Source organism: Nerophis ophidion, linkage group LG06 (genome assembly GCF_033978795.1).
Source record: "Nerophis ophidion isolate RoL-2023_Sa linkage group LG06, RoL_Noph_v1.0, whole genome shotgun sequence".
In the NCBI taxonomy this organism is placed as follows: domain Eukaryota; kingdom Metazoa; phylum Chordata; class Actinopteri; order Syngnathiformes; family Syngnathidae; genus Nerophis; species Nerophis ophidion.
Window position 1 is genome coordinate 58689414 of NC_084616.1, and position 27563 is coordinate 58716976.

General features: G+C 40.6%; 2 protein-coding genes across 2 annotated transcripts in view; one reads left to right on the forward strand and one right to left on the reverse strand.

Annotated features, from left to right (window-relative positions):
- The window catches only part of LOC133554606 (D(4) dopamine receptor-like), a 4241-nt gene extending 580 nt beyond the window's left edge, over positions 1-3661 (forward strand). The window contains exons 1-2 of the mRNA XM_061903549.1: positions 1-458; positions 3506-3661. The exon at positions 1-458 is cut by the window's left edge and continues 580 nt beyond it. Of these exons, the coding sequence (XP_061759533.1) occupies positions 1-458; positions 3506-3661 (614 nt within the window). The remainder of the gene's footprint in view (positions 459-3505) is intronic.
- A 108-nt stretch (positions 3662-3769) lies between these two features.
- The window catches only part of LOC133555027 (potassium voltage-gated channel subfamily D member 3-like), a 319297-nt gene continuing 295503 nt past the window's right edge, over positions 3770-27563 (reverse strand). The window contains exons 5-9 of the mRNA XM_061904442.1: positions 16515-16616; positions 11794-11826; positions 11591-11683; positions 8913-9166; positions 3770-7715 (exon numbers count right to left, since the gene is read on the reverse strand). Coding sequence (XP_061760426.1) covers positions 7541-7715; positions 8913-9166; positions 11591-11683; positions 11794-11826; positions 16515-16616 — 657 coding nt within the window. The 3' untranslated portion in view covers positions 3770-7540. The remainder of the gene's footprint in view (positions 7716-8912; positions 9167-11590; positions 11684-11793; positions 11827-16514; positions 16617-27563) is intronic.

Genomic DNA, 27563 nt, shown 5'->3' on the forward strand with positions numbered 1-27563 from the left:
CTCCTCTGTGGGGATTGTCTCTGACCGTCATCGTCATTCACTACGGGAGAATCATCAAAATTGTGAGGCAGCAACGGAAGAAGGTGTTAAGTCGTGGGATTCGAGTGATGCCGACAGTGTCGGTGCACGTCTGGAGCTGGATGAGCGACCCGGCTTCAGGAAAACGGTCAGCCCCGCCTGCCTACTGCAAGCCTCTGGCCGCGTGTCGGCCGACGCAGCAGGTGGCCAGTGAGCCCTGCTCGGTCTCTCCGCCCGCGAGAGCCCGGGCTATACCCCCAGAGATAGTTGGAGCAGTGTGCCTTCTGACGCCTGGAGCCAGAGAGAGGGGGAAGAAAAAAGTGGAGGGCAAACTGGCCAAACGCTTTGGATACATTATCATCGCTTTCACGCTTTTTTGGCTTCCCATGGTGGTTATTTTGCTCATGAACAACTTCGTCACATGGCCGCAAACTGACAAAGTGAGTTGACTGTATCATTATACTGCATAACAACCTGCATATTTAATCATCTGTAAAGTCGGTGCTAAAAAAATCAACATAAAACCAAAAATGTATAACATTTCTATCTCTCACCTTTTAGTGCGGCTACTAATTAAGTGAATATTATGGCTTTGATATATTGTACAGTTGTCCCTTGCCGGGGCAGCACGGTTGACAGGGGTTAGTGCGTCTGCCTCACAATACGAAGGTCTTGGGTTCGATCCTGCGCTCGGGATCTTTCTGTGTGGAGTTTGCATGTCCTCCCTGTCACTGCGTGGGTTCCCTCCTGGTATTCTGGCTTCCTCCCACCTCCAAAGACATGCACCTGGGGATAGGTTGATTGGCAACACTAAATTGGCCCTAGTGTGTGAATGTGAGTGTGAATGTTGTCTGTCTATCTGTGTTGGCCCTGCGATGAGGTGGCGACTTGTTAAAGTTAAAGTACCAATGATTGTTACACACACACACACTTGGTGTGGCGAAATTATTCTCTGCATTTGACCCATCACCCTTGATTACCCCCTGAGAGGTGAGGGGAGCACGGGAATCATTTCTGGTGATTTAACCGCCAAATCCAACCTTTAATGCTGAGTGCCAAGCAGGGAAGTAATGGGTCCCATTTTTATAGTCTTTGGTATGACTCGGCCTGTGTTTGAACTCACGACCTACGTTCCAAGGTATACCCCGCTTTCAGCCTGAATGCAGTTGTGATAGGCTCCAGTGACCCTGAAAGGAACAAGCAGTAATAAAATGGATGGATGTACCTCGCTACATCTAGATTGAAATATTGTGGCATCATCACTTCGCAGATTAATTTTGTAATTTATTTTCTAAGCATACTAAGCAATTTTGGTTCTAAGTTAAGCATTGTCAAGCATAAAAATGGCTAAATGGAGCAACAATATCAATACTACTGTAGTATTAGTCCCTAAATGATACCATGCTGTTCAGTACCGTAGCCAGTGATTGCCTCAGCCTCTGGCAGAAATACTATATTGGATTAAAAGTCTAAACATGACTAAAGGGTGTTACTTTATGTCTAGAGCAGGGGTCACCTGTGAGGACCAGATGAGTCGCCCGCTGGCCTGTTATAAAAATAGCTTAAAAACTGTAGCAGCACTTACCAGTGAGCTGCCTCTATTTTTTTTAATTTTATTTATTTACTAGCAAGCTGGTCTCGCTTTGCTTGACATTTTTAATTCTAAGAGACGAAACTCAAATAGAATTTAAAAATCCAAGAAAATATTTTAAAGATTTGGTCTTCACTTGTTTAAATAAATTCATGTATTTTTTTTACTTTGCTTCTTATAACATTCAGTAAGACAATTTTAGAGAAAAAATACAACCTTAAAAATTATTTTAGGATTTTTAAACACATATACCCTTTTATCTTTTAAATTCCTTCCTCTTCTTTCCTGACAATTTAAATCAATGTTCAAGTAAATTTGTTTTTTTAATTGTAAAGAATAATAAGTAAATGTTAAATTTAATTCATTTTAGCTTCTGTTTTTTCGATGAGGAATACTTGTGAAATATTTCTTCAAACTTATGATTAAAATTCAAAAAAATAATTCCTGCAAATCTAGAAAATCTGTAGAGTCAAATTTAAATCGTATTTCAAAATGGATTCTAACCTATTTTAAACATGTCATCAAAATTTCAAAAATAATCATAATCAGCAAAAATTACCAATGATGTTCCATAAATTATTTTTTTAGTTTTTTCAAAAAGATTCGAATGAGGTAGTTTTTCTCTTCATTTTTTTCGGTTGAATTTTGAATTTTAAAGAGTCGAAATTGAAGATAAACTATGTTTCAAAATGTAATTTTCATTTTTTTCGTGTTTTCTCCTCTTTTAAACCGTTCGATGAAGTGTTTTTTTCATCATTTATTCTCTACAATAAAACCTTCTGTAAGAGGAAAAAAAATGTACGACGAAATGACAGACAGAAATACCCATTTTTATATATATATATATTTATTTATTTATTTATTAAAGGTAAATTGAGCAAATTGGCTATTTCTGGCAATTTATTTAAGTGTGTATCAAACTTGTAGCCCTTCGCATTAATCAGTACCCAAGAAGTAGCTCTTGGTTTCAAAAAGGTTGGTGACCCCTGGTCTAGAGCAGGGGTTTTCAAATGGGGGTACGCGTACCCCTGGGGGTACTTAAAGGTATGCCAAGGGGTACTTGAGATTTTTTTTAAATATTCTAAAAATAGCAACAATTCAAAAATCCTTTATAAATATATTTATTGAATACTACGTTTGTACTTCAAGAAAATATGAATTTAAGTTCATAAACTTTGGAAAAAAACAACAATGCAACATTCAGTGTTGATAGCTAGATTTTTTGTGGACTTGTTCCCTAAATAGTGATTATAAAGATTTCTTTTTTGTGAAGAAATTAATTAAAGATTTAAGTTCATGAATCCAAATGGATCTCTATTACAATCCCCAAAGAGGGCACTTTAAGTTGATAATTACTTCTATGTGTAGAAATCTTTATTTATAATTTAATCACTTGTTTATTTTTCAACAAGTTTTTAGTTGTTTTATATCTTTTTTTCCAAATAGTTCAAGAAAGACCACTACAAATAAGCAATATTTTTCACTGTTATACAATTTAATAAATCAGAAACTGATGACATAGTGCTGTATTTTATTTCTTTATCTCTTTTTTTCAACCAAAAATGTTTTGCCCTGATTAGGGGGTACTTCAATTAAAAAAATGTTCACAGGGGGTACATCACTGAAAAAAATGTTGAGAACCACTGGTCTAGAGGGCTCACATAATGTTAAAAAATATCTTTAGAAGGCTGAAAACACTAATTTTTTAAATTGCTGTAGCTATGAAAGTAACTAATTAACAACAATAAATGATGGATTACTGTAATAATACATTTTATTGTGCTTCTCACCTGTAGTCATCTGGGATAGGCTCCAGCTCATCAGTATAGAAAATGGATGAATACATTTGAATCTCAAAATTCCAATACTTACCTGCATTCTCTATTCGTCGTGTAGTTGCTGTTGGAGCTGGAGACGTCCGCCATGGTGCTCACCTGCGTGCAAGCGGCAGTGGACCCACTCATCTACACTTTAGTCACCAGACAGTTCCGCTATGAACTCAGCAAGATTTTCACATCTTTCCCAAAGTGTCCACTGAAACCGGGATCCTGAACTTCTCGCACACGTTTGAGTGGGAGAAGTGAAAAGCCTTTGTAATTGTTACTATATAAATTGAAAATATCCTGCTGTGATTTTTTATAATTTTATGAAGACATTTTGCAGTCATTACCCTTTTTACAGGCTCAAACACCCCTAAAAACCAACAAAAGTGACCGAAAGAGGAAATAAGCAGCGACATGCGAATGTGGCAGATATAGATGTTTTATCAGGCGTTTCACCGTTGGGACACAAGACAAAGGCATAAATAATAACCAACACATGACACGGTACACAGCAGTGGTCTCAACAGTGACAGGTGAGGGCAAAGTCAAAGTTAAGGAGAGTACAGAACAGAAGTGTGTCGACTGTAAATAAAAATGTCAATCATTGTCCACTCCGAGCTTCACCGTCGTTCAAAAGTGAACATCGGAAAGAAACCTCACTTCTGCCGTCTTGTTTGGAAATATTCTAAATGTTTGACTTTATACTGTGACTCGATGTCTTTAACACTGCTTTCAAAATAAGACCAGACATATCTGCCTCTGTGTGCTTGTCTCTTTTTATTTTTTTAACGCCTGCAAAGTGATTTCACACCATCACTTGGGTACGACATTTCGAAAATAGTACTAGGATTTAACACTCGCTGATGCTACTCTGTATAGAATGTGTTAGGCTTTCTCTGGGAACTCTAAGAAGGGGATTCATAACGGCCGCAGTTTACCTGACACATGAAACATGATACGTTGGGGGGAGGAGTTGCACACTTTTCACTTGAGTGTTTAATATCTTGAAGTGTGTTGGGACGGCGTGGCGCCAATGGGAGAGTGGCCGTGCCAGCAACCTGAGGGTTCCTGGTTCGATCCCCACCTACTACCAACCTCGTCACGTCCGTTGTGTTCTTGAGCGAGACACTTCACCCTTGCTCCTGATGGGTCGCGGTTAGTGCCTTGTATGGCAGCTGCCGCCATCAGTGTGTGAATGTGTGTGTGAATGTGGAAATAGTTTCAAAGCGCTTCGAGTACCTTGAAGGTAGAAAAGCGCTATACAAGTATAACCCATTTATGTGACAATTTAAACTTTGGCCACAGCGTCAGCTTCTATGTAGAATGGTGCTTTCCATCATTTTCAGCAGACTGCATTGCAAAATGATGAGCCCCCTCCCCCACCACTTTCTCATCCCTTCCCTACTGGACAACAATCAGAATTCAGGAGGAGAGCAGGACTTTGGGACGTTGATATGAGAAGTAATACAGTTAATGATATGATTTTCTTTTCAAAAGTACAAATGCATCTAAAACTTTTATTCCCTTCAGCTGTCCATACCGTCTTTCATTTTTTAAAAGGTCATTTTGCAGTCATGATAATTACCAAACACCAGCAGGGCCGCTATCAGAGTATGACATTTACGGTGCTTTGCCGGTACATCTGAGCTTTCACGATGACCATTTTATTTCATCACCGTGGAGCAAGAGTGGGAAGAAAGTGGTTTTACGATCTCTAACACGAGTTGGGCTTGGATCTAAAGGCCAGGTGGGAGACATCGGCTCGAAAGGTCGCCGTCTGTACACTTCAATGGCTCTGATGGCTTCTAAGGTGACATGATTGTTCTGGAAAAAACACGGTGACAGAGATCTGTGGAGTGGCCTCCATCTCACATGACGGACATCCCTGCTTTGAGGTCCCCAGAAGAGAAGGTAAACACCAAGGAGGACAAAAATTACAAACAGCAAAGTTTCCTAACCACATAGAGCACACATACCCGACAACTTGGGAAAATGCCCACTGAGTTTGGGGGGGAGCAAGAAGGCTCTGACAGCTATAAGGACTACTGAAAGCATACAGGAGAGACACAAGCGGACGACGACGACGACAGAGAGAAGAACACAAACGGAGAGGAGAGAACTGCTTCACTGGCTCTGCCAAACCATGGTCAAATATTACAAAAGATCCTATTAACAATATTCACAAAATCAAGGGCTCAGAACATGTCGCTGTCCGAAATTCTCAGCAAATGCCTTGTGCTTTTTAATCGCTGTGTCTCCGGATTGAAAATATAATTTCGCACCAGGAATAATTGAGTTATTTAAAGGCCTACTGAAACCCACTACTACCCACCACGCAGTCTGATAGTTTATATATCAATGATGAAATATTAACATTGCAACACATGCCAATACGGCCTTTTTAGTTTACTAAATTGCAATTTTAAATTTCCCGGGAGTTTCGTCTTGAAAACGTCTTGTAATGATGACGTGTACACAAGACGTCACAGGCTTTTAGAAAGTATGAACACTGCGCACACACACAGCTAAATGTCGTCTGCTTTAACCGCATAATTACGCAGTATTTTGGACATCTGTGTTGCTGAATCCTTTGCAATTTGTTCAATTAATATTGGAGAAGTCAAAGTAAAACGATGGAGTTGGGAAGCTTTAGCCTTTAGCCACACAAACACATGGTAATTCTTTGTATAAAATTCATGGGGTTGAAACTTTCCTATGGATCATAGCGGACATGGATCCCGACTACATGTCAACCCGCAGGTTTCGGTGAGAAAATTGTGGTTAAAAAGTCGCCACTTACTGGATATCAGCTGAGCTTGCGCCTCCCGTACAGCTGCCATCGACTTCCCTGAGACACTGCGCGTCAACACCCGGCCGTGGACGTACACTTCCGACTATCAGGTACTGTTAAACTCACTAAAACACTAGCAACACAATAGAAGGATAAGGGATTTCCCAGAATTATCCTAGTAAATGTCTCTAAAAACATATGAATCCGTCCCAATGCAACGCGATTGCAATCGCGTTTTATTTGTTTTATTTATTTTTTTTCTAGTCCATCTATCAATATCCTCAAACACGAATCTTTCATCCTCGCTCAAATTAATGGGGAAATTGTCATTTTCTCGGTCCGAATAGCACTTTTTGTTGGAGGCTCCCATTAAAAATAATGTGAATATGTGAGGAGCCCCCACACGTGTGACGTCATCGTCTGCGACTTCCGGTAGAGGCAGGGCTTTTCTCCAGTTGCGAACTTTATCGTGGATGTTCTCTACTAAATCCTTTCAGCAAAAATATGGCAATATCGCAAAATGATCAAGTATGACACATAGAATGGACCTGCTTTCCCCGTATGAATAAGGAAATCTCATTTCAGTAGGCCTTTAAGCTATTAGAGCCTGAGGGCCACAGTACAATATTCACACCCATCCACACAAACCAACGTTTCCACCCTGACAGAACTGGCACATTTCGTATAAAAAGGCTCCGAGCTGAGGATTTTGGACATACATGTAATACTTTGAACCGGCAGGAGTGGCGGCTAGTCAACTATAGCGAATTCCGAGCATTAGATACACTTCCAGAAGACTTTTCCAATCGACTGAGACTACATTCCCCCACGCTCCGTGGTAGGCACAAACTTTCCACGCACGACGGCACGAGTCTTGTAACTAGGAGATGCACGCGCTCATTTACAAATGTGAAACTCATCTCCTGCTCGTACACCAACATGATAGTCACACAGTCGGGCAACTAAAAGTGCACATTTTACAAGAACGTCGGGTTTTTTTTCGTGTCTTTTTCCACTCAAATCCTCTTATTTTCTAAGAGTGAAACTAAATCATGAAAAGGTGCTTTGTGCTCAGCGACACACACACACACACACACACACACACACACACACACACACACACACACACACACACACACACACACACACGCACACACCTATTAACATGGATGTACTGCATCTAATCCCTCTTCTGTACAGGAAGTCCATGTAGTTACAGCACATGGCCAGCAGAGGTCAGTCCCCACCATGTCTTCCTCGTCCAATAACATGTCCGCCTCTTGCCTGTCAAAGTCAAGTCTTGTCACGACGACACGTTCACAAGGCGGACACCTTCACAACGTTCTGGTGGGCGGGGCCTGCTGGCAGGTGGGCGTCGCCCTCAGGTGTAGTGACTGGCGGTGTGGGGATGCTGATGATGGCTGTGGTGATCTGGCTGCCCTGGCAGTTGAGGGGCGCCTGCTCGTCCAGGCGCATGTTCAGACTGGAGCGGCTGTGAGGCAAAGGAGGGAAAAAAGGCTCGATGAAAAAATAACCCTGACACAGTAAAGGATGAGACTGAAATAGTCGCGGGGTTGTGACTGCAGGGCCGACCAGAGTTCAAGAGTTATAGCTAGAGATGTCCGATAATATCGGACAGCCCCAAAGCATGATGTTTCCACCCCCATGCTTCACAGTAGGTGTGGTGTTCTTGGGATGCAACTCAGTATTCTTCTTCCTCCAAACACGACGAGTTGAGTTTATAACAAAATGGATACATGGATGATACAGCAGAGGATTGGGAGAATGTCATGTGGTCAGATGAAAACAAAATAGAACTTTTTGGTATAAACTCAACTCGTCGTGTTTGGAGGAAGAAGAATACTGAGTTGCATTCCAAGAACACCATACCTACTGGGAAGCATGGGGGTGGAAACATCATGCTTTGGGGCTGTTTTTCTGCTAAGGGGACAGGACGATTGATCCGTGTTAAGGAAAGAATGAATGGGGCCATGTATCGTGAGATTTTGAGCCAAAACCTCCTTCCATCAGTGAGAGCTTTGAATAGTTGACCAAATACTTATTTTCCACCATAATTTACAAATAAATTCTTTAAAATTCCTACAATGTGAATTCCTGGATTTCTTTTCACATTCTGTCTCTCACAGTTGAAGTGTACCTATGATGAAAATTAAAGACCTCTGTCATCATTTTAAGTGGGAGAACTTGCACAATCGGTGGCTGACTAAATACTTTTTTGCCCCACTGTAACTAAAGTAGTTGAACAATTGACTACTGACTTCATCTGAAGTAAACACCCTACAGCAACCCCTTAGTTACACAAACCTAAAAAAAAAGTGGAAATGCCAAAAAGGAGAGGACTTAAAGAGTGCCTTGAGGAACACCTCAGTTATGTAAATCTTAAGTTTGGACCTCAGTGTTCTATGTTTGCTAGCAAGGTTAGAATGTCAAGCAAGGATCTGCCCAAACTGAAGTTCCATTGCATCATCCTATGTGCTGTTTTCATTCCTGCAGCAACATTGATTAATTGATTGATTGATTGAAACTTGTATTAGTAGATTGCACAGTCCAGTACATATTCCGTACAATTGACCACTAAATGTTAACACCCGAATAAGTTTTTCAATTTTTTTTAAGTCGGGGTCCACGTTAATCAATTCATGGCAAACATGGCAGTCAGCGAGCCTACCTGGTGCTGAGGGGCTGAATGTTAATGGTGCTGAGCTCCTGCAGGCCTTGTTGGTGTGCGTGCGTCAAAGGCTGCATGTGTGCCGGGGCGCTGGCGTTCGCCAAAGGGCTGTGGTGCTTTTTGCTGCGGCGGGTGCAACACGTGCCCGTCACACCCTCTTGGCTGGAGAGGGAGGGGCTCCGAGATGGGTAGTTCTGCAGCCCGGGATCAATGTAGCTCTGCTGGTAATACTGATGATCCACAAACTCATGGTTCTACGAAGATCAAGAGAACAAGACCAAAGAGAAGAAGACATTTCATAAAAGGTTCCTCACGGCTGTTTGTATTGAGCAGGTGTGGGGGTAAGTCACTTATATGCAAGTTAATAAAATAGAATAGAATAGAATAGAATAGACTTTATTGTCATTATATTTGCATATAAGGAGATTAAAGACTCCAACTTAAGGTGCGGTTGTGGGAACAAATATGGGGTAAAATAAATAACACAAGAGGTAATAAAGGAAAAACTAACAATTGAAATAAACAGACTACTATCCAATAAAAATAACAAGCAATCCTGTACAAGATACAAAACACTGTAGAAATACAAAATACTGTACAATATACAGAACAGGACAAGAGTACCGAAGTAATAAATAACAATCAGTGTCGGACGTATTGCACTGGACGGGTCGTACTGCACAGTAGGGTATTAGGGCAGGATATTGTACAGGGGTGAATTATTATTATTATGAGTTAGAGTTCAACATGGTGACAGCTCTGGGAAAAAATCTGTCTCTGAGCCTGTTTGTTCTGGCTCTGATGCACCTGTAGCGCCTGCCCGATGGTAGCAGATGGAACAGGTGGTAGTCAGGGAGTGTGCTGTCTTTGGTGATGGTCTTTGCTTTCTTGAGGCAACGGGAGTTATGTAAATCCTTCAGGGAGGGCAGGGAGCAGCCGATTATTTTTTTTGTGCAGACTTTATGACCCTCTGAATCGCCTGTTTGTCTGCTTCAGTGCAGCTGGCGTACCACACTGTTATGCAGTGCGTCAGCAGGCCCTCGACAGCCGAGCGATAGACAGCAGGTATCAAGTCATTAAGTCTCAAGCACGGTGGTGAGAATTAAGTCATACTTATTGGGCTTATAGCAAGTCAAATTAAAATGCTCACAAAAGCATGTTTCACAGAAAAAATCTTGAAAGTTCAGTGTCTGTACAAAACATTGACTTTAGGATTTGTATGTAATGCTAACAAAATCTATGTGTCACTCTTTTTTTTAGGCTGCTTTACAATGTAAGTTAACAATGTAAGAATAGCTTGCTATATTTTTCTATCCATCCATTTCCTACCGCTTATCCCTTTTGGGGTCGCGGGGGGTGCTGCAAGCTATCTCAGCTGCAATCGGGCGGAAGGCGGGGTGCACCTTGGACAAGTCGCCACCTTATCGCAGGGCCAACACAGATAGACAGACAACATTCACACACTAGGGCCAATTTAGTATTGCCAATACACCTATCCCCAGGTGCATGTCTTTGGAGGTGGGAGGAAGCCGGAGTACCCAGAGGGAACCCACACAGTCAAGGAGAGAACATGCAAACTCCACACAGAAAGATGTGTCCTTGAGCAAGACACTTCACCCTTGCTCCTGATGGGTGCTGGTTAGCGCCTTGCATGGCAGCTCCCTCCATCAGTGTGTGAATGTGTGTGTGAATGGGTAAATGTGGAAGTTGTGTCAAAGCGCTTTGAGTACCTTGAAAGTAGAAAAGCGCCATACAGGTACAACACATTTCTCCTTTATTTATTTATCATTTAAAAATGTATCACATGAATAAAAAATTGTGAAAATGTTTTTATAATCTGGGGAGTTTCCAAATAAAATTCTGTTTATGTCCCCAATTTAGCCCGGGGTGACCTGCATTTTTTTACCCAATTAGTGGGCTTACACCTTGAGGCAAAACACCAGGTCGACTGGAAAACTCATATTCAACACAAGAATTGTACCAAAAATTGTGTCTTTTCAAAATAATATAGGCCTGTTTTGGTTTTACACTGTATGGATTATTGTAGTAGTTTGCATTTATTTACCGCAATACATTATATTGAGAGATATTTCTAATAGTTTGTTTACTGTACTTTAGCTACAAGAGAGAGGCACTTTACTTCCATCCATCCATCCATTTTCTACCACTTGTCCCTTTTGGGGTTGCGGGGGGTGCTGGAGCCTATCTCAGCTGCATTCGGGCGGAAGGCGGTGTACACCCTGGACAAGTCGCTACCTCATCGCAAGGCCAAAACAGATAAACAGACAACATTCACACTCACATTCACACACTAGGGCCGATTTAGTGTTGTCAAAAATGAGAATTACTATATCACTCACAGTCAATATCTGTAATATTTTCACAAAGGACATACAGTATATGTGCAGTTGTATATTATTTCTTGCACAATTTCTTTCTGCTTGTTTTCATGTTTGCATAAGTGCAATGTACTTTTACTCAGGTCTCTCAAGGTACATTTTAGTGCATTTCTGAAGAGCTGAAAGCAAAATCATAACTGCATTGTGTAACGGTATGTAATTTTTAAAAATGTTAGGATTCACAATTTTCTACAGTGTGGTTATCTTATTAAAAAAAGAGACTTTTTGTGAAAAGCTCCTTCTATTAGTAATCAAGTATGCGGGCATGTGTAAACTCACAGTGGTTTTCTCCAGACAGTGCAGCAGGTGATGGCGCTGGCTCTCCAACAGAGAGGTGGACTTATTTATCTGTTGCTCGTCCTCAATAGAACCCTGCAATGACACGCGCAGACGTTAGAAAATGAGCAGCGTGCTGGCCTGCCTTTCAAGGAGACTCTAATCAGATGTGGGAGATGCGACGCTGGCAGCTGCAGTCTCAGTACCTGATCTGAAAGGTTCATCTTGTACGGAAGTTGCTTGAGTCAGAGAAGGAGACAAAGCAGAACAGACAGGAGCACTTTTACTCGTGTTTGGAGTTCAGCACTGAGATCAGACAGCAGTCACCGCCTCAGCAGAAGGCGAAGGGTCACATTATCAGCGTGAACCCAGGAGACACTTCAGCTGAGATCGATGGAGCTAAAACATTGAGTTGTGCACCTAATGGATGTAGAGTTCATAACATGTTGCCTCTGTCGAGGGGGGTTAATAATGACTTGTTTTTCATAACTAATTTTTTTTTTTTTGGTCTTGTGTTTATGTGCATGAATAAGAGGGCAATATTTCTACTTCCCTGGTGGTTGGACATAAAACGATGTGACTCAAATAAACAACGCAGCCTTTGGCTGATGTGGGTCCTCTGACGAGTAGACGAACTGCGTAGGTGCTCATATTTTTACAATACAGACATTTATTATTTTATTCGGCCCCAAAAAATATTTTAGGGCTGACACTTTTGAGAAACCACTTTTTCATGCGGACAAGCGAGACCTTTTCGCTGTCATAAATCTAAGAAACAATTGAAAAACATGTCATGGTTTCTTGTTTGCCTTGTCCCCCCAAGTGAAATGAAAAGAGCGCTGTCAGTTTCATTTATATCGATCCAAAATGTTGTTTTTATCATTAACTCTGCAAATAACGATTTTTTTATTATTACCTTTGCAAATAAAGATTTTTTTTGCATTGCACAAAATGATGTTCATGAAGCCTTTTTAAGGAGTGGACTCTGTGGCTAGATGGTAAGCTGCTCAAATGATCCTTGACATGGATAAAAGGCAGTGCGCCACTTTAAAGCTGTGAACGGTGCTGGACCAAAATGTCCTCTACAATGCGTGACGTCACGAGCACACGTCATCATACCGCGACGTTTAACACGATACTTCCGCGCAAAATTTAAAATTGCAATTTAGTAAACTAAACCGGCCGTATTGGCATGTGTTGCAATGTTAAGATTTCATCTGTTACGGTTCAGACTCCTGCTAGGGCCGCTCGTCTGTCTGTGCGCACCTCAGGACACGCCCACGGGCGCGCACAGCCAGGGACGAGCCGCGCGCGTCTCCGCCCAGCAGCAGCCGTCAGCTGCAATCAATCACCGGCAATCTTCGCACCTGACGGTAATGACGCAGCTGCCTTCATAAGCCTGGACAACCTGCCATCACTCGCCGCATTATAGTCTTCTCTACATGTGTCAGCATTCTGTATCTGGCTTCCATCCCGCGTACTCGCTCTTCCCCTGCGACTTCCGTGTTCCGTTGGTTCTGATGTTTCCTGTTATCTTCCCCAGCACTCCCCGTGTTTCTCCTGGATCCCCTGTTGTTCCCCTTGCCTCCCGGACTGCTCTTTTGGATTCTCCCCGCTTGGACACATTTTCCCACAGACTTCCGCGTTCCTTCGCTCTCGTCAACATTTTGGTAAGACACACCTCAGCTAATCTACACACATAGCCTTACACCATATACACTTGAGTTTTTGTCACACTTCATTTCCTTGGTTTATTTATTAGTATTGTTTATATTCTTATTATGCATATACTTACTTTATATAAAAATAAATCTTTTGATATTACTGCCACCTGGTGTTAGTCTGCCGTCATCTCCTCTTAGTAAAACATAACATCATCATTGATATATAAACTATCAGACTGTGAGGGCGGTAGTAGTGGGTTTTAGTAGGCCTTTAACCTTAGTGTAAATAATTTGTGTTCAAGTACTCTAAGGATTTAATAAAACCTTTTTTGTATTTTATTTAGTTTTTTATGCATTCTAATTTGTAATATAAGGCAGGTGCAAAGTGGCTTACAATGAAGCTAATGGAAATAATCTATAAACATCCGAAAACCAAGAAAAATTTGTTAATTCCAGATAATAAATCATGCATTTCACCTCAAATATATTATGTGGAGTACCCTAGGGATCAATACTGGGCTCCAAATTGTTCAATCTCTATATAAATTACATTGCTAAAAATACAAATGTCTTGTCTCTTGTAGGGATTGTGAACGATAAGCAAAATTCCCTCCAAAAAGTACCCTTTCCCTTTAAATGAGCAAAATAGGTTGCAAGATCTATTTAACGTGGCTTCATGTATATGCAGAATATATATGCTGATTATGAGAATGCCCACAATACTCGCAAGAGGGGATGCAAACATAATAATTCGCTCTCGCAATGTGATTTAGCAAGACTATAACTGATACGAACTGTTTCGTATATACAGTATTAAGCATGTCTGAAATGTGCATGCAAACTGGCCCAGTTACAAACAAACGGCTGTGAGAAAGGAGGCGATGGCGCTGCAAACACAGACGATGGGCGGAAAATCTTACTTGTTTATGACAACATATTTGGACCGTCACAAATAAAAATATTAGACACATCGTCTATTCACCAATATCATTTTACAACTGTATAGCTGCTGGGTGACTAAAGGGGCTGTTCGAAACAAACTCAACTAATCTACGTTGGTTTCTTCTGGCAAATGTTTCGGCGTTAAAGTATATATTATTAACATATATCTCCTATATGAAAACACTGCTTGTAACATGCATTTTTATGCATTGTTACATGCATTTCTGGATCATTCCAGACAAACCATCACAGCATCGGCACCTCTCAGAGAGCACCTTCGGCGTGATAAAAATAGGTTATGCTGTCTAGATAGCATTTCTCCGGCATATCGCTCAGAAAAAGTGGCGTGTGCTGAAACAGCACAAATGGGACACTTGGAGTACCGTATTTTTCGAACCATTAGTCGCAGTTTTTTTCATAGTTTGGCCGGGGGTGCGACTTATACTCAGGAGCAACTTATGTGTAAAATTATTAACACATTACCGTGAAATATCAAATAATATTATTTATTTCATTCATGTAAGAGACAAGACTTATAAGATTTCATGGGATTTATGTTACAGTTATTTGAATGACTCTTACCATAATATGTTCGTTAAAGTTAAAGTTAAAGCACCAATGATTGTCACACACATACTAGATGTGGCGAAATTATTCTCTGCATTTGACCCATCACCCTTGATCACCTCCTGGGAGGTGAGGGGAGCAGTGGGCAGCAGCGGTGCCACGCCCAGGAATCATTTATGGTGATTTAACCCCCAATTCCAACCCATAATGCTGAGTGCCAAGCAGGGAGGTAATGGGTCCCATTTTTATAGTGTTTGGTATGACTCGGCCGGGATTTGAACTCACGACCTACCGATCTTAACATACCAGGCACCTTCTCAGTTGGTTATTTATGCGTCATATAACGTACACTTATTCAGCCTGTTGTTCACTATTCTTTATTTATTTTAAAATGTCTTTCAAATGTCTATTCTTGCCGTTGGGTTTTATCAAATAAATTTCCCCCAAAAATGCGACTTATACTCCAGTGCGACTTATATATATATTTTTTTCCTTCTTTGTTATGCATTTTCGGCAGGTGCGACTTATACTCCGGCGCGACTTTTACGGTATATTACAACATAAATGTGGAGGGAAATGAGTGTCTCCTTGGTGACGGCTGGTAGTACAAGCACAAACCCAATTTGAAATTAACCATCTGCACCACTTTTGCACTTGATATCAAGTGTACACACAGTATGACTTGATCACCCGTAACACACAATTTTATAGTTAGCGTGTTGTATTTGGAGCTTAGTAGATCAGACTTAACTTACTTACCATTGTTTTACTGCTGAATGCTAGTTAAGAATGGTAAATAGTGAGATGCACAAAGTGTTTTATTTCAAAACTATACAATTTGTTAAGGACAGATCATGCTACACATTATCTCACGGTACACTAGTGCATTGGTTCTCAAATGGCGGTACACGTACTCCTGGGGGTACTTGAAGGTATGCCAAGGGGTACGTGAGATTTTTTTTTAAATATTCTAAAAATAGCAACAATTAAAAAATCCTTTATAATATATTTATTGAATAATACTTCAACAAAATATGAATGTCAGTTCATAAACTGTGAAAAGAAATGCAACAATGCAATATTCAGTGTTGACAGCTAGATATTTTGTGGACATGTTCCATAAATATTGATGTTATAGCCTTATTTTTTTGTGAAGAAATGTTTAGAATTAAGTTCATGAATCCACATGGATCTCTATTACAATCCCCAAAGACGGCACTTTAATTTGATGATTGCTTCTATGTGTAGAAATCTTTATTTATAATTGAATCAATTGTTTATTTTTCAACAAGTTTTTAGTTATTTTTTTATATTTTTTTCCAAATAGTTCACGAAAGAACACTATAATATATTGCACTCTAATACAATTTAAGAAATCAGAAACTGATGACATAGTGCTGTATTTTACTTCTTTATTTTTTTTTTTCAACCAAAAATGCTTTGCTCTGATTAGGGGCTACTTGAATTCAAAAAATGTACACAGGGGGTACATCACTGAAAAAAAGTTGAGAACCACTGCACTAGTGTGCCGTGGCACAGTGTTTGAAAAACACTGCTCTAATGGATGCAAAGCAAGTTTGAAGACCTTGACAAGTGAATGAAATATGATTTTATATCTGCTCTGAAATCTGTAAAGAACAACTTTCATAGAAGCATCAAGTATTTCTGTTGATGGGAAATGCCGAAGTTGGACTTTTATTGGTCACCACAAGACAAGTAAGCAGCAGTGATGCAGGAGAACTGTCTGGTCTTACCGTGATCTCCAAAGCTTCATTGAAGAGGCCATTCCGCTTGTTGTGGAGGAAGGCACTGGAGCTCCCTGTCTTGGAAATTCGTATCCTGGCCAAGCGAGCTTTCTGCAAAGAGCAGCAGACAATAAAAGCGCACGTCAGTCGAAGCCTGCACCACCTTCAGCGTCAGACTGATAGGGGAATTACTTTGACTCGTCCCACTGATGAGCTACACCACTTTCTCATGCTTCATGTATTAGTTGTGATCTTATGGATCAAATCAAACATATGCTGCTAGATCATTCCCTCTGATCTGTGGCGATAACTCACTCTGATCTCCTGCTATGCATGATTTATGGGCACTGCGTGATAACACACATTCCTTGGGTAGAGAACCACTGAGAGAAGCAGCAGCTCAGATTGCTGCAGTAAACCCTTTAAGAATTAAGCAGAGAAGCGCTGCACCAGGCTGGGAATCCATTTTTATGAACGCTGTCATTGTGTTAATATGATAGAAATTGAACGAAACGGTTTATATCTGTATTCCAATCCATTGTGTATTTGCTGTTCCTTTTTTTTTCATATCAGTCCTCTCTCCGATAACTACAAAATACATATTCCACATATAATTTTGAAGCAGGCAAACTGTCTGCTAAAAGTGAATAAAGTCACACGCACAGAAAAAAGCTTCCAGAACAACTGATTTTAAAGGGTAATGGAATCACTGACATCTCAAAGGCGAGCCATTTCCCATTAAAACTGGCTGTCAAACAAATTGCACTTCCTCAGCGTGTGTAGCGCCCCGTCTCTGCTGCTGGCCCGTCATCTTGTTTGAATTTGAAAGGAGAGTGATGTATTCCCATCAAAGGAAGTGTGAACTGTGTACAGGATGAGCAGAGTCGGAGCTTCTTAAGAGGGGTGCCTGTGCACTGCTGGGCGGGTTAATTGAGTGTTTCACGTGAAGAATTTACAAATACTTTAAAACTATGTGCCAAAAAGAAAACTTTGTACCTTCCACTTTAACGAGGACAAGCGGGACAGAACATTGTATTTGATAATTAACTACTGAACAAATACAACAATAATGGGCGACAGGTAGCAATATAGAGATGCAATATAGAAATAAGAAGTTTTAGCAGCAATGATTCTAATCCATTCTTAATAGGGATGTCCCGCTACAACAGGGATCTCAAACTCAATTTACCTGGGGGCCACTGAATGCAGAAACTGGGTGAGGCTGGGCCGCAAGAAGAGATTTATTAAAAAAAATATAACATGCACTTTTTTAATAAATTCACCTTCTTTGAATGGCTTTCCCACCCTAGCAACATGCTTACCAACTCTCGCGATTTTTCCGGGAAACACCCGAATATCAGTGCCCCTCCCGACAACCTCCCGGGGCAATCATTCTACCGGTTTTACCCCGGATAACAATATTAAGGGCGTGCCGTGATGGCACTGCCTTTAAAGTCCTCTACAACCTGCCGTCTCCTCCGGTTTTCCACCATACAAACACCGTGCCGGCCCAGTCACATATTGTGTGAGGCTTCTGCAGACCCACGGAAGTGACTGCAAGACATAGTTGATCAACAGCCATACAGGTCACACTGAGGGTGGCCGTACGAACAACTTTAACACTGTTACAAATATGTGCCACACTGTGAACCCACACCAAACAAGATTGACAAACACATTTTGGGAGAACATCTGCACCGTAACAGAACAGAACAAATACCAAGAATCCAATGCAGCCATAACTCTTCCGGGCTACAATAGGGGGCGGGTTTGGGGGGGGGGGGTGTATATTGTAGCCTGGAAGAGCTAGGGCTTCATGGGATTCTGGGTATTTGTTCTGTTGTGTTTGTGTTGTGTTACGGTGCGGATGTTCTCCCAAAATGTGTTTGTCATTCTTGTTTGGTGTGGGTTCACAGTGTGGCATATTTTTGTAACAGTGTCAAAGTTGTTTATACGGCCACCCTCAGTGTGACCTGTGTGGCTGTTGATCAAGTATGTCTTGCAGTCGCATACTGTGTCTACAGAAGCTAATTACATCATGAGGCTGGACTGGCACGCTGTTTGAACAGGTTGTAGAGGACGCTAAAGGCAGTGCCTCAACGGTGCCCCCTTAATATTGTTGTTTGGGTGAAATTCGGGGGGATGATTGCCTCCTAAAGGGGCACTGAAAATCGTGAGTCTCCTGGAAAAATCGAGGGTATACAAGTATGACGCTGTAAAGCGCCATTCAAAAAAAACTCGCGGGCCGCACCAACATTAAATTTTCACATCAAGGTGCGGGCCGCAAAATAACGTCTCCCGCGGGCTGTGTGTTTGAGACCTCTGCGCTACAACCTTTTCACTTCTACAATTAGAGCTTTGCGTCTTGGCCAATACAGATATCAATCAGATATCAACAGAAATCATAATTACTTTTATCAATTTGTAGTACGGGATCTTAGAAAAGGCTCGATTAAGTGAAATTACTCAAACAGAGAAAATGATGTTTGGTATGAAAAACACTAACCTGTTTATCATTAACCATCTGGAATTCATACTGTCTTTAAATTGAAGTTGACTGCCAACTGGTATTTGGCGACACCTCGCGGGAACAATAATTCATTAGGTTAAGCTCATGACGCAGCAAATTGAATGACGCGGACACATTTGTTACTTGATACTTTCTAATAAGCTTCTTCCTTGGAGGCTTTGTATGCCCAAGTAATACGCGACTAAAATGATTTGAGACTTGTATCGACAAATGTGCTGTTTTAGACTACAACATTGTTAAATTAAGAACACTTATTACAAATGTCTAAAGTGCTATTGTGTGCTTAGCTGTTGTGTATCTAGTTGCTCCTAGTAGCCTATAGTCTACCATGCTTACCTTTTCGAAATGACTTGAGTAAAAATAGAAGCAAAGGCCAACCCTGTGAGCACATTGGAGGACATTTAGATGTTAACTGGCTGTCCAACTTTGCACGAGTTAACAAGCGGGCGGATTGCTTGTATAGCGAGTTTAGGATGGATATCTATTTTCTACCGTTTGTCCCTTTCGAGACTAGATGCAGGCTGATATAAACCGATACTTGTTTATTTGCCAATATCACCCCTAATTGAGTATATGCCTCGCGTGGATGGCCAAATGATGCTTCACCACCACACATCAATCAATCAATCAATGTTTACTTATATAGCCCTAAATCACTAGTGTCTCAAAGGGCTGCACAAACCACTACGACATCCTCGGTGGGCCCACATAAGGGCAAGGAAAACTCACACCCAGTGGGACATCGGTGACAATAATGACCCAGTGGGGCGTCGGTGACAATGATGACTATGAGAACCTTGGAGAGGAGGAAAGCAATGGATGTCGAGCGGGTCTAACATGATACTGTGAAAGTTCAATCCACAATGGATCCAACACAGTCGCGAGAGTCCAGTCCAAAGCGGATCCAACACAGCAGCGAGAGTCCCGTCCACAGCGGAGCCAGCAGGAAACCATCCCAAGCGGAGGCGGATCAGCAGCGCAGAGATGTCCCCAGCCGATACACAGGCAAGCAGTACATGGCCACCGGATCGGACCGGACCCTCTCCACAAGGGAGAGTGGGACATAGAAGAAAAAGAAAAGAAACGGCAGATCAACTGGTCTAAAAAGGGAGTCTATTTAAAGGCTAGAGTATACAAATGAGTTTTAAGGTGAGACTTAAATGCTTCTACTGAGGTGGCATCTCGAACTGTTACCGGGAGGGCTTTCCAGAGTACTGGAGCCCGAACGGAAAACGCTCTATAGCCCGCAGACTTTTTTTGGGCTTTGGGAATCACTAATAAGCCGGAGTCCTTTGAACGCAGATTTCTTGCCGGGACATATGGGACAATACAATCGGCAAGATAGGATGGAGCTAGACCGTGTAGTATTTTATACGTAAGTAGTAAAACCTTAAAGTCACATCTTAAGTGCACAGGAAGCCAGTGCAGGTGAGCCAGTACAGGCGTAATGTGATCAAACTTTCTTGTTCTTGTCAAAAGTCTAGCAGCCGCATTTTGTACCAACTGTAATCTTTTAATGTTAGACATGGGGAGACCCGAAAATAATACGTTACAGTAGTCGAGGCGAGACGTAACAAACGCATGGATAATGATCTCAGCGTCTTTAGTGGACAGAATGGAGCGAATTTTAGCGATATTACGGAGATGAAAGAAGGCCGTTTTAGTAACGCTTTTAATGTGTGACTCAAAGGAGAGAGTTGGGTCGAAGATAATACCCAGATTCTTTACCGTGTCGCCTTGTTTAAGAACACTCTTTATTTCATCTTCATCTCTCACAATACAACACTATTTTATCCTCATGTGTCTGGAGCGTTTTCCCAAGACCTTTGAGATAAACCTTTTATATGTTGTGTATTTGTGCTCAACCACTGGGATTGTCTCTCGGACACGCAGGCGGGAGCCAGTGACTGTGGGGATGGTTGCCAGGCAGCGTATGGGCGGAATAGAGGGGGTGTTAAGAATATGCCCTGCTATACTGAATCCTTTTTTTCTGCAGACCTCTGATAGATTCCTGCTCCTTTGGGAGGTAAGTGGCTGCGTTAAAGGCCCAGCTGTGTTTTGAAGAAAGCACCCGATGGGAGTGTTGCACGGTATGCATGAGTGTAAGGATGACTCTCATAACTACAGTACCCACACACGAAATGACCAAAGTCTATTAAAATACACACAACACACACAGTATTTTTATAACTCCACTGACGTGTCAGCTATTTAGGTGTCCATTTGATGGATTCACACATTCTAACTAAAAGTGTGAGTGGTACATTCTGTCCTACATAACAATGTTGTTTTTGACAACCATCTTACATTTAGTCTTAGCCTTAGTCTTTTGGACTAAAATGCTTATTAGTTTTAGTCACATTATAGTCACTTTTATATGTGATAGTTTTAGTCCAGTTTTAGTCGACGAAAACTCAAAAGGGTTTTGGTCCAGATTTAGTCGATGAAAAGTCAAAAAGGTTTTAGTCTAGTTTTAGTCCAAAAAAGAAAAGAATAAAAAGTATAATATAAATATATAAGTATTGTCTTTTAACAAACTAATTTAGGTCAGTAAGTATTGGAGATTGCTGTTGGGCAGTGTCACACATAAGTTGTGAAAATAGCAGCAGATCTATATGTTCAACCCATTGTAAGCTTGCAGATCTGCTATTTTCACAAATAATAACAATAAAGGAATGGTTTTAGACATATAAGTTTTCCACCCAACAGCAAATTTCTGATCCAAGGATTGTGTATTACACACAGATAAAGTGGTAACAGTGGAATCAAAGTTCATTACTCCAAAAAAGCCAAAAAACAAAAACATTCTACTTCAGCAATTGTGGCTTTATTTCTCAGAATTTGTTAAAGTACAATGAACGTAAACATGGCCAAAATATGAGTGATGGATGAGGAACACTTATGCTCAACTTGGCCCTGTCTGCCAGTGCAATTACAACAGATATCATACAACCCCACTCTATCTTTAATTTGTGCAAACCATGTAATAAAAATAATCAATTAATTCCTGAGGTACAGTGAGGTAGGTTGTAAGTTATACCAGAGAGTTATACTGTACATACTTGAAAGTATGAAACAAACATTTTCTTAAGTTTTTGGAACAAAATAGACCACCCTGTAAATACTGTAAACACTAGTAAATTCAATAAATAAAAACAGCAACAGTGTTTAATATGAATTAGAGGAGGGCCTGTCTCATAACAACAACAAACTTAATATCAAAATCACATATCTGTATCTGTACTAATAAGTAGTTCTGGTCTCTGGGATCTGGTTGAGGAAAAAACAAAGAAGGGTTACAATTACTCTATCTCTGTATACAACGTACACATCCTGTAAAGATTTACAGGTGAATACAAAACAATCAAATGTATACCATAAAAATACTCCAAATACTACCGTGTTAAGAAAATAGTATGGTCTTAACTATCAAACAAGCAGAACAAAAATACATAGCTTATTAACTGACCCTGTACTAAAGCTTTCTGATCTTTCATTCTGTACCGCTGTGTGTGTGTGTGTGTGTGTGTGTGTGTGTGTGTGTGTGTGTGTGTGTGTGTGTGTGTGTGTGTGTGTGTGTGTGTGTGTGCGTGCGTGTCCCAACTTTACTGTAAACGTAAACGCACAGGTCCTGGTTGGGGCTGGACAACGTCACTTGTGGCTTTTAGGCTAAGGCTAGCAGACTCTAGGTACAACAGTAACTCGACCTGTTTAACATATCAAGTTACGTGCTGACAGAACGTACTCACAAAGAGATAACCACACTGTCACTGAATGTAAACATGGCTAAACATGCTGCTAAAGTAACACACACATAATGAATTGATGTTGGTGTAGCAAAAGCTAACTTTAGCCTGAAGTTAGCAGCCCATTTGCGCCAGGGGTATGTGGAAAACGTACTAATGTATTAGCTTACTATGAAATTTATCGATTATGTTAACAGCATTTGTAACTTATCTTTGAAAAAATATCCTTGTGGTGAGCCTTAAAGGGGAACATTATCACCAGACCTATGTAAGCGTCAATATATACCTTGATGGTGCAGAAAAAAGACCATACATTTTTTTAACGGATTTCCGAACTCTAAATGGGTGAATTTTGGCGAATTAAACACCTTTCTGTTTATCGCTCATGTGGTGATGACGTCAGAATGTGACGTCTCCGAGGTAACACAGCCGCCATTTTCATTTTCAATACATTACAAACACCGGGTCTCAGCTCTGTTATTTTCCATTTTTTGGACTATTTTTTGGAACCTTGGAGACATCATGCCTCGTCGGTGTGTTGTCGGAGGGTGTAACAACACTAACAGGGAGGGATTCAAACTGCACCACTGGCCCGAAGATGCGAAAGTGTCTGCAGCCAGACCCCCATTAAATGTACCAAAGTGTTTCCACATTTTACCGGCGATGACAGACATGGCACAGAGATGTATGGATAACCTGCAGATGCATTTGCAACGATAAAGTCAACGAAATCACAAAGGTGAGTTTTGTTGATGTTGACTTATGTGCTAATCAGACATATTTGGTTGCGGTGTGACTGCCAGCTAATCGATGCTAACATGCTACGCTAATCGATGCTAACATGCTATTTACCGGCGGTGCTAAAGCAGACATGGCACAGAGATGTATGGATAACCTGCAGATGCATTTGCAACAATATTACGTTTCCTTCCACCCACATTTAATGCGAAAAAAACACTTACCATTCAACGGATTTAAGTTGGTCCAGTGTCAAGAAATGCGAAAGTCCTGATCGTTTGGTGCGCACATTTTACCGGCGATGCTAACGCAGCTATTCGGCCATGCTATGGGTATGAATAGCGTCAATCGCTATTCGCTCAATAGCTTCAGTTTCTTCTTCAATACTTTCAAACTCCAACCATCCGTTTCAATACATGCGTAATCTGTTGAATCGCTTAAACCGCTGAAATCCGAGTCTGAATCCGAGCTAATGTCGTTATATCTTGCTGCGGTATCTGCCATTGTTTGTTCACATTGGCAGCACTGTATGACGTCACAGGGAAATGGATAGTGGCATCGCAAATAGGGAAAATCAAGCACTTTAAAGCTTTTTTCAGGGCTATTGCGGGACCGGTAAAATTTTGAAAAAAACTTCAAAAAATACAACAAGCTACTGGGAACTGATTTTTATCGTTTTTAACCCTTTTGAAATTGTGATAATGTTCCCCTTTAAGGTGCCGCTTAAGGTTGGTCATATTTTTTCCGCATATTTTGTGGCCACATTTGTCACCGTCTTCCTTCATAATACACTCTGTTTTATTATCTGCTGGGTTATATTTAAAATACACCCATATGTCGTCTCTACGTTTGCGACCACCGAGCCCCTGTGTTGAAACTGCCGCCGCCATCACGGTCCATTGCCTGATGAGTAACAACAGTCTGACGTGTTGAGCACGTTGTGCGCTGCACGCCAGTTGGTGGGCGTGACCAAACAAGGATAGAATGCAGCAGCCTGCTGTAGGCAGCAGCAGATACATTTTAGGTTTTAATTGACACATACAATAAACAGAAATTTCATGCATTTTAAACGTCTGACAGATTACCCACTAACATTTTAGTCTGTTCTCATCTCGTCAACGAAACTCACACACGTCTCGTCATGTTTTCGCCATCAGAGAGACATTTTATCTCGTCACCGTCTCGTTATCGTCATGAAAAAAAGTGGCGTCAACGAAATGATTACGTCATCGTCATCGTTGACGAAAACAACACTGCTACATAAGTGATCATCAATAAGCTGTCTAAATACAATCAAATGCAGAGATTTAATAATTTTTGCTTACAAATCATACAGAAAACAATGATGTCGTTATCACGTATAAAAAATGCCAAATTGTTTTTTGTAGCCAACGGCTGCTCATGTGAAAAAGTAGAACATTTTCAAAATGCAGGAAACTCATGCACTCTCCACTGCTAGCTAGTGTTAACATATCTGAGTTACTGTCTAGAAATATGGGGAAATGATTACAAAAGTACACTTCATTCATTAACGGTGTTACAAAAAAGATCAGTTAGAATAATGCTTAATGTTGGATATAGAGAACATACAAATCCTTTATTTATTGAATAAAAGATACTAAAATTCCACAACATAGTGAATTTGCAAACAGCTAAAATTATGCACAAAGCAAACTATAACCTGCTACCCAAGAATGTACAAAAATTCTTCTCAACAAAAGAGGAGAAATATAATCTTAGAGAAAAATGTATTTTAAAACATTTGTACTCATGTACAACACTTAAGACCTTTCTGTATGTGGAATTAAATTATGGAATGGATTAAGCAAAGAAATCAAACAATGTACTAATGTGATCCACTTGAAGAAACTCTTCAAACTTAAAGTGTTTACAAAGTACAAAGAAGAACCACGATAAACATTCTGAATTTATTTCATCCATCCATTCTTTCATTCTCAAAATAATCTTTGTGAGGACTGTGTGGCATAACGACGCCGGATTTGTTCCTCTGTGGATGCATCGGCAAGAACACAGCAAAAGGTAAGAAATAGCGATTTATTAAACTCAAAACAGGCTAGAACAAAAACACTGGTGCTAATAGAAAAAGGCAAACAAATGGCGCCAGCATGGAGGCTAGGAATAACAAACGAATCACAAACACTTGGCACGAAGGCACAAAGAAAGAAAACCAAATGACTAGCATGAAAGCTAGGAGTAAAATACAGCTTAGCGTGAGAGCTAGCGAGTAATAGAATCAATAGCAGTCGTCACTAGTTGCGTATAAGCAAATTAGGATCCCAGGCAGAACTAACAAAAGTGGCGAGGTTAAATAAGGGAGGTGATTCTCCCCGTGAATGCGTGGGTTCGCTCCGGGTACTCCGGCTTCCTCCCACTTCCAAAGACATGCACCTGGGGATAGGTTGATTGGCAACACTAAATTGGCCCTAGTGTGTGAATGTGAGTGTGAATGTTGTCTGTCTATCTGTGTTGGCCCTGCGCTGAAGTGGCGACTTGTCCAGGGTGTACACCGCCTTCACCCGATTGTAGCTGAGATAGGCGCCAGCGCCCACCGGGACCCCAAAAGGGAATAAGCGGTAGGAAATAGATGGATGGATGGATTAGTAAAACAGGTGTGTGGGAACAGAGAGTAGCAGGTGGAAACAATATGAAATCATGGTGACAGACCAAACAGGAAATAAGGAGGCCAAACTACCGAAAGTGATTTAAAAATGGAACAAAGCAACAATATGTGAAGATCCGAGCAGCGGATCGCAACATTCTTACTCATCTCATCATATGAAAGATAACTTACTTCACCTCTTATTGTTTATTCATTTATTTTGTTTTGTGATTACTTATGGAGTATATTGTGAATAAATTAAAAACAAGACGTGAACAAACATTATAGCAACTGTTATGTAAAAGAAAAGGGGTTATGATTAAATAAGCTCTGCTTCTTCCTACTCCTTTTCCAACATGTTGAATAGAGAAACTGGAAATTGTGATGTATCATGTTGTATGCTTGCATGGTCGAAATAAACTTAAACTCAAACTCAAACTCAGTTGTGTTGTACCTAATGAAAGGAATGAATGCAACTGCTTCTCCTGTTGAAGAAATGTCTGTAACGTTTGGTTTCAACTTGAATCCGCGAATATGTATTCTTCTGATTCAGTATTTGAGCTTAACAGTGTAGAATATCAATGCAGAATTCGAACCTCGAGGACAAAAACACATTGCTTGATTATTTTCCAAGTATGAATATTTCAGTGCAATTCAAAGCATTGTAGAAAGGGAACTTTAACAAATAAGTCTCAACTGTGATAGACAAGTGCATTGCAGCAGGTAAAACTATACATATAACAATATACTGAACCTGTACTGTAGTCGGCTACATAGGCTGATTATTTGAACAAAAAAAAAACGCTCAGTCAGCTCAGAAAGAGAAACTACATAAAAAATGCATTAGAAAATGATGTGCTTCACTGCACAATGCCAAACAAAGACACCACTAGGCATCAGCCACTACATAATTACACATTATTTATCTCCCTCATTCCACAATGCGATTTTAGCCGGCTAATCTCAGCCCTTCCTCTTGTTAAGGGCCTTATGTTCTTTTCTATGTATTATTTATTGCTGTTCTCCTTAACTGCCTATTTGTTGCTGCCTTTCCTAACACTTGTAGGGACCTGAGTCTGAATTTGGTACCGTATATGTGCAAACATGTAAGAGTATGCCAGATGATACTCCTTCAATCCTAGTGAATAATAAATAAAACAGGAAGTACAAATCAAAACTGGGGAGGAAAAAAAACAAAACCCATAACTAAAAACAATTTTTTTTTTCATATTACCAAAATGAATGCACCTGGCTGTTTTTTACTTTTAGGGTTTGTCCATCAAAAGTGACTAGTGGCTAGTTAGTTCAGCTGCTAGAAAGTATGCATAGACTGGGAAGCTTCCTTTAGAGCAACACATGTTTTGTAACCCTCGCAGCGTCCGTGTTGTTTCACGTCTTTGTTGTCGCTGCATTTAGTTATTTAT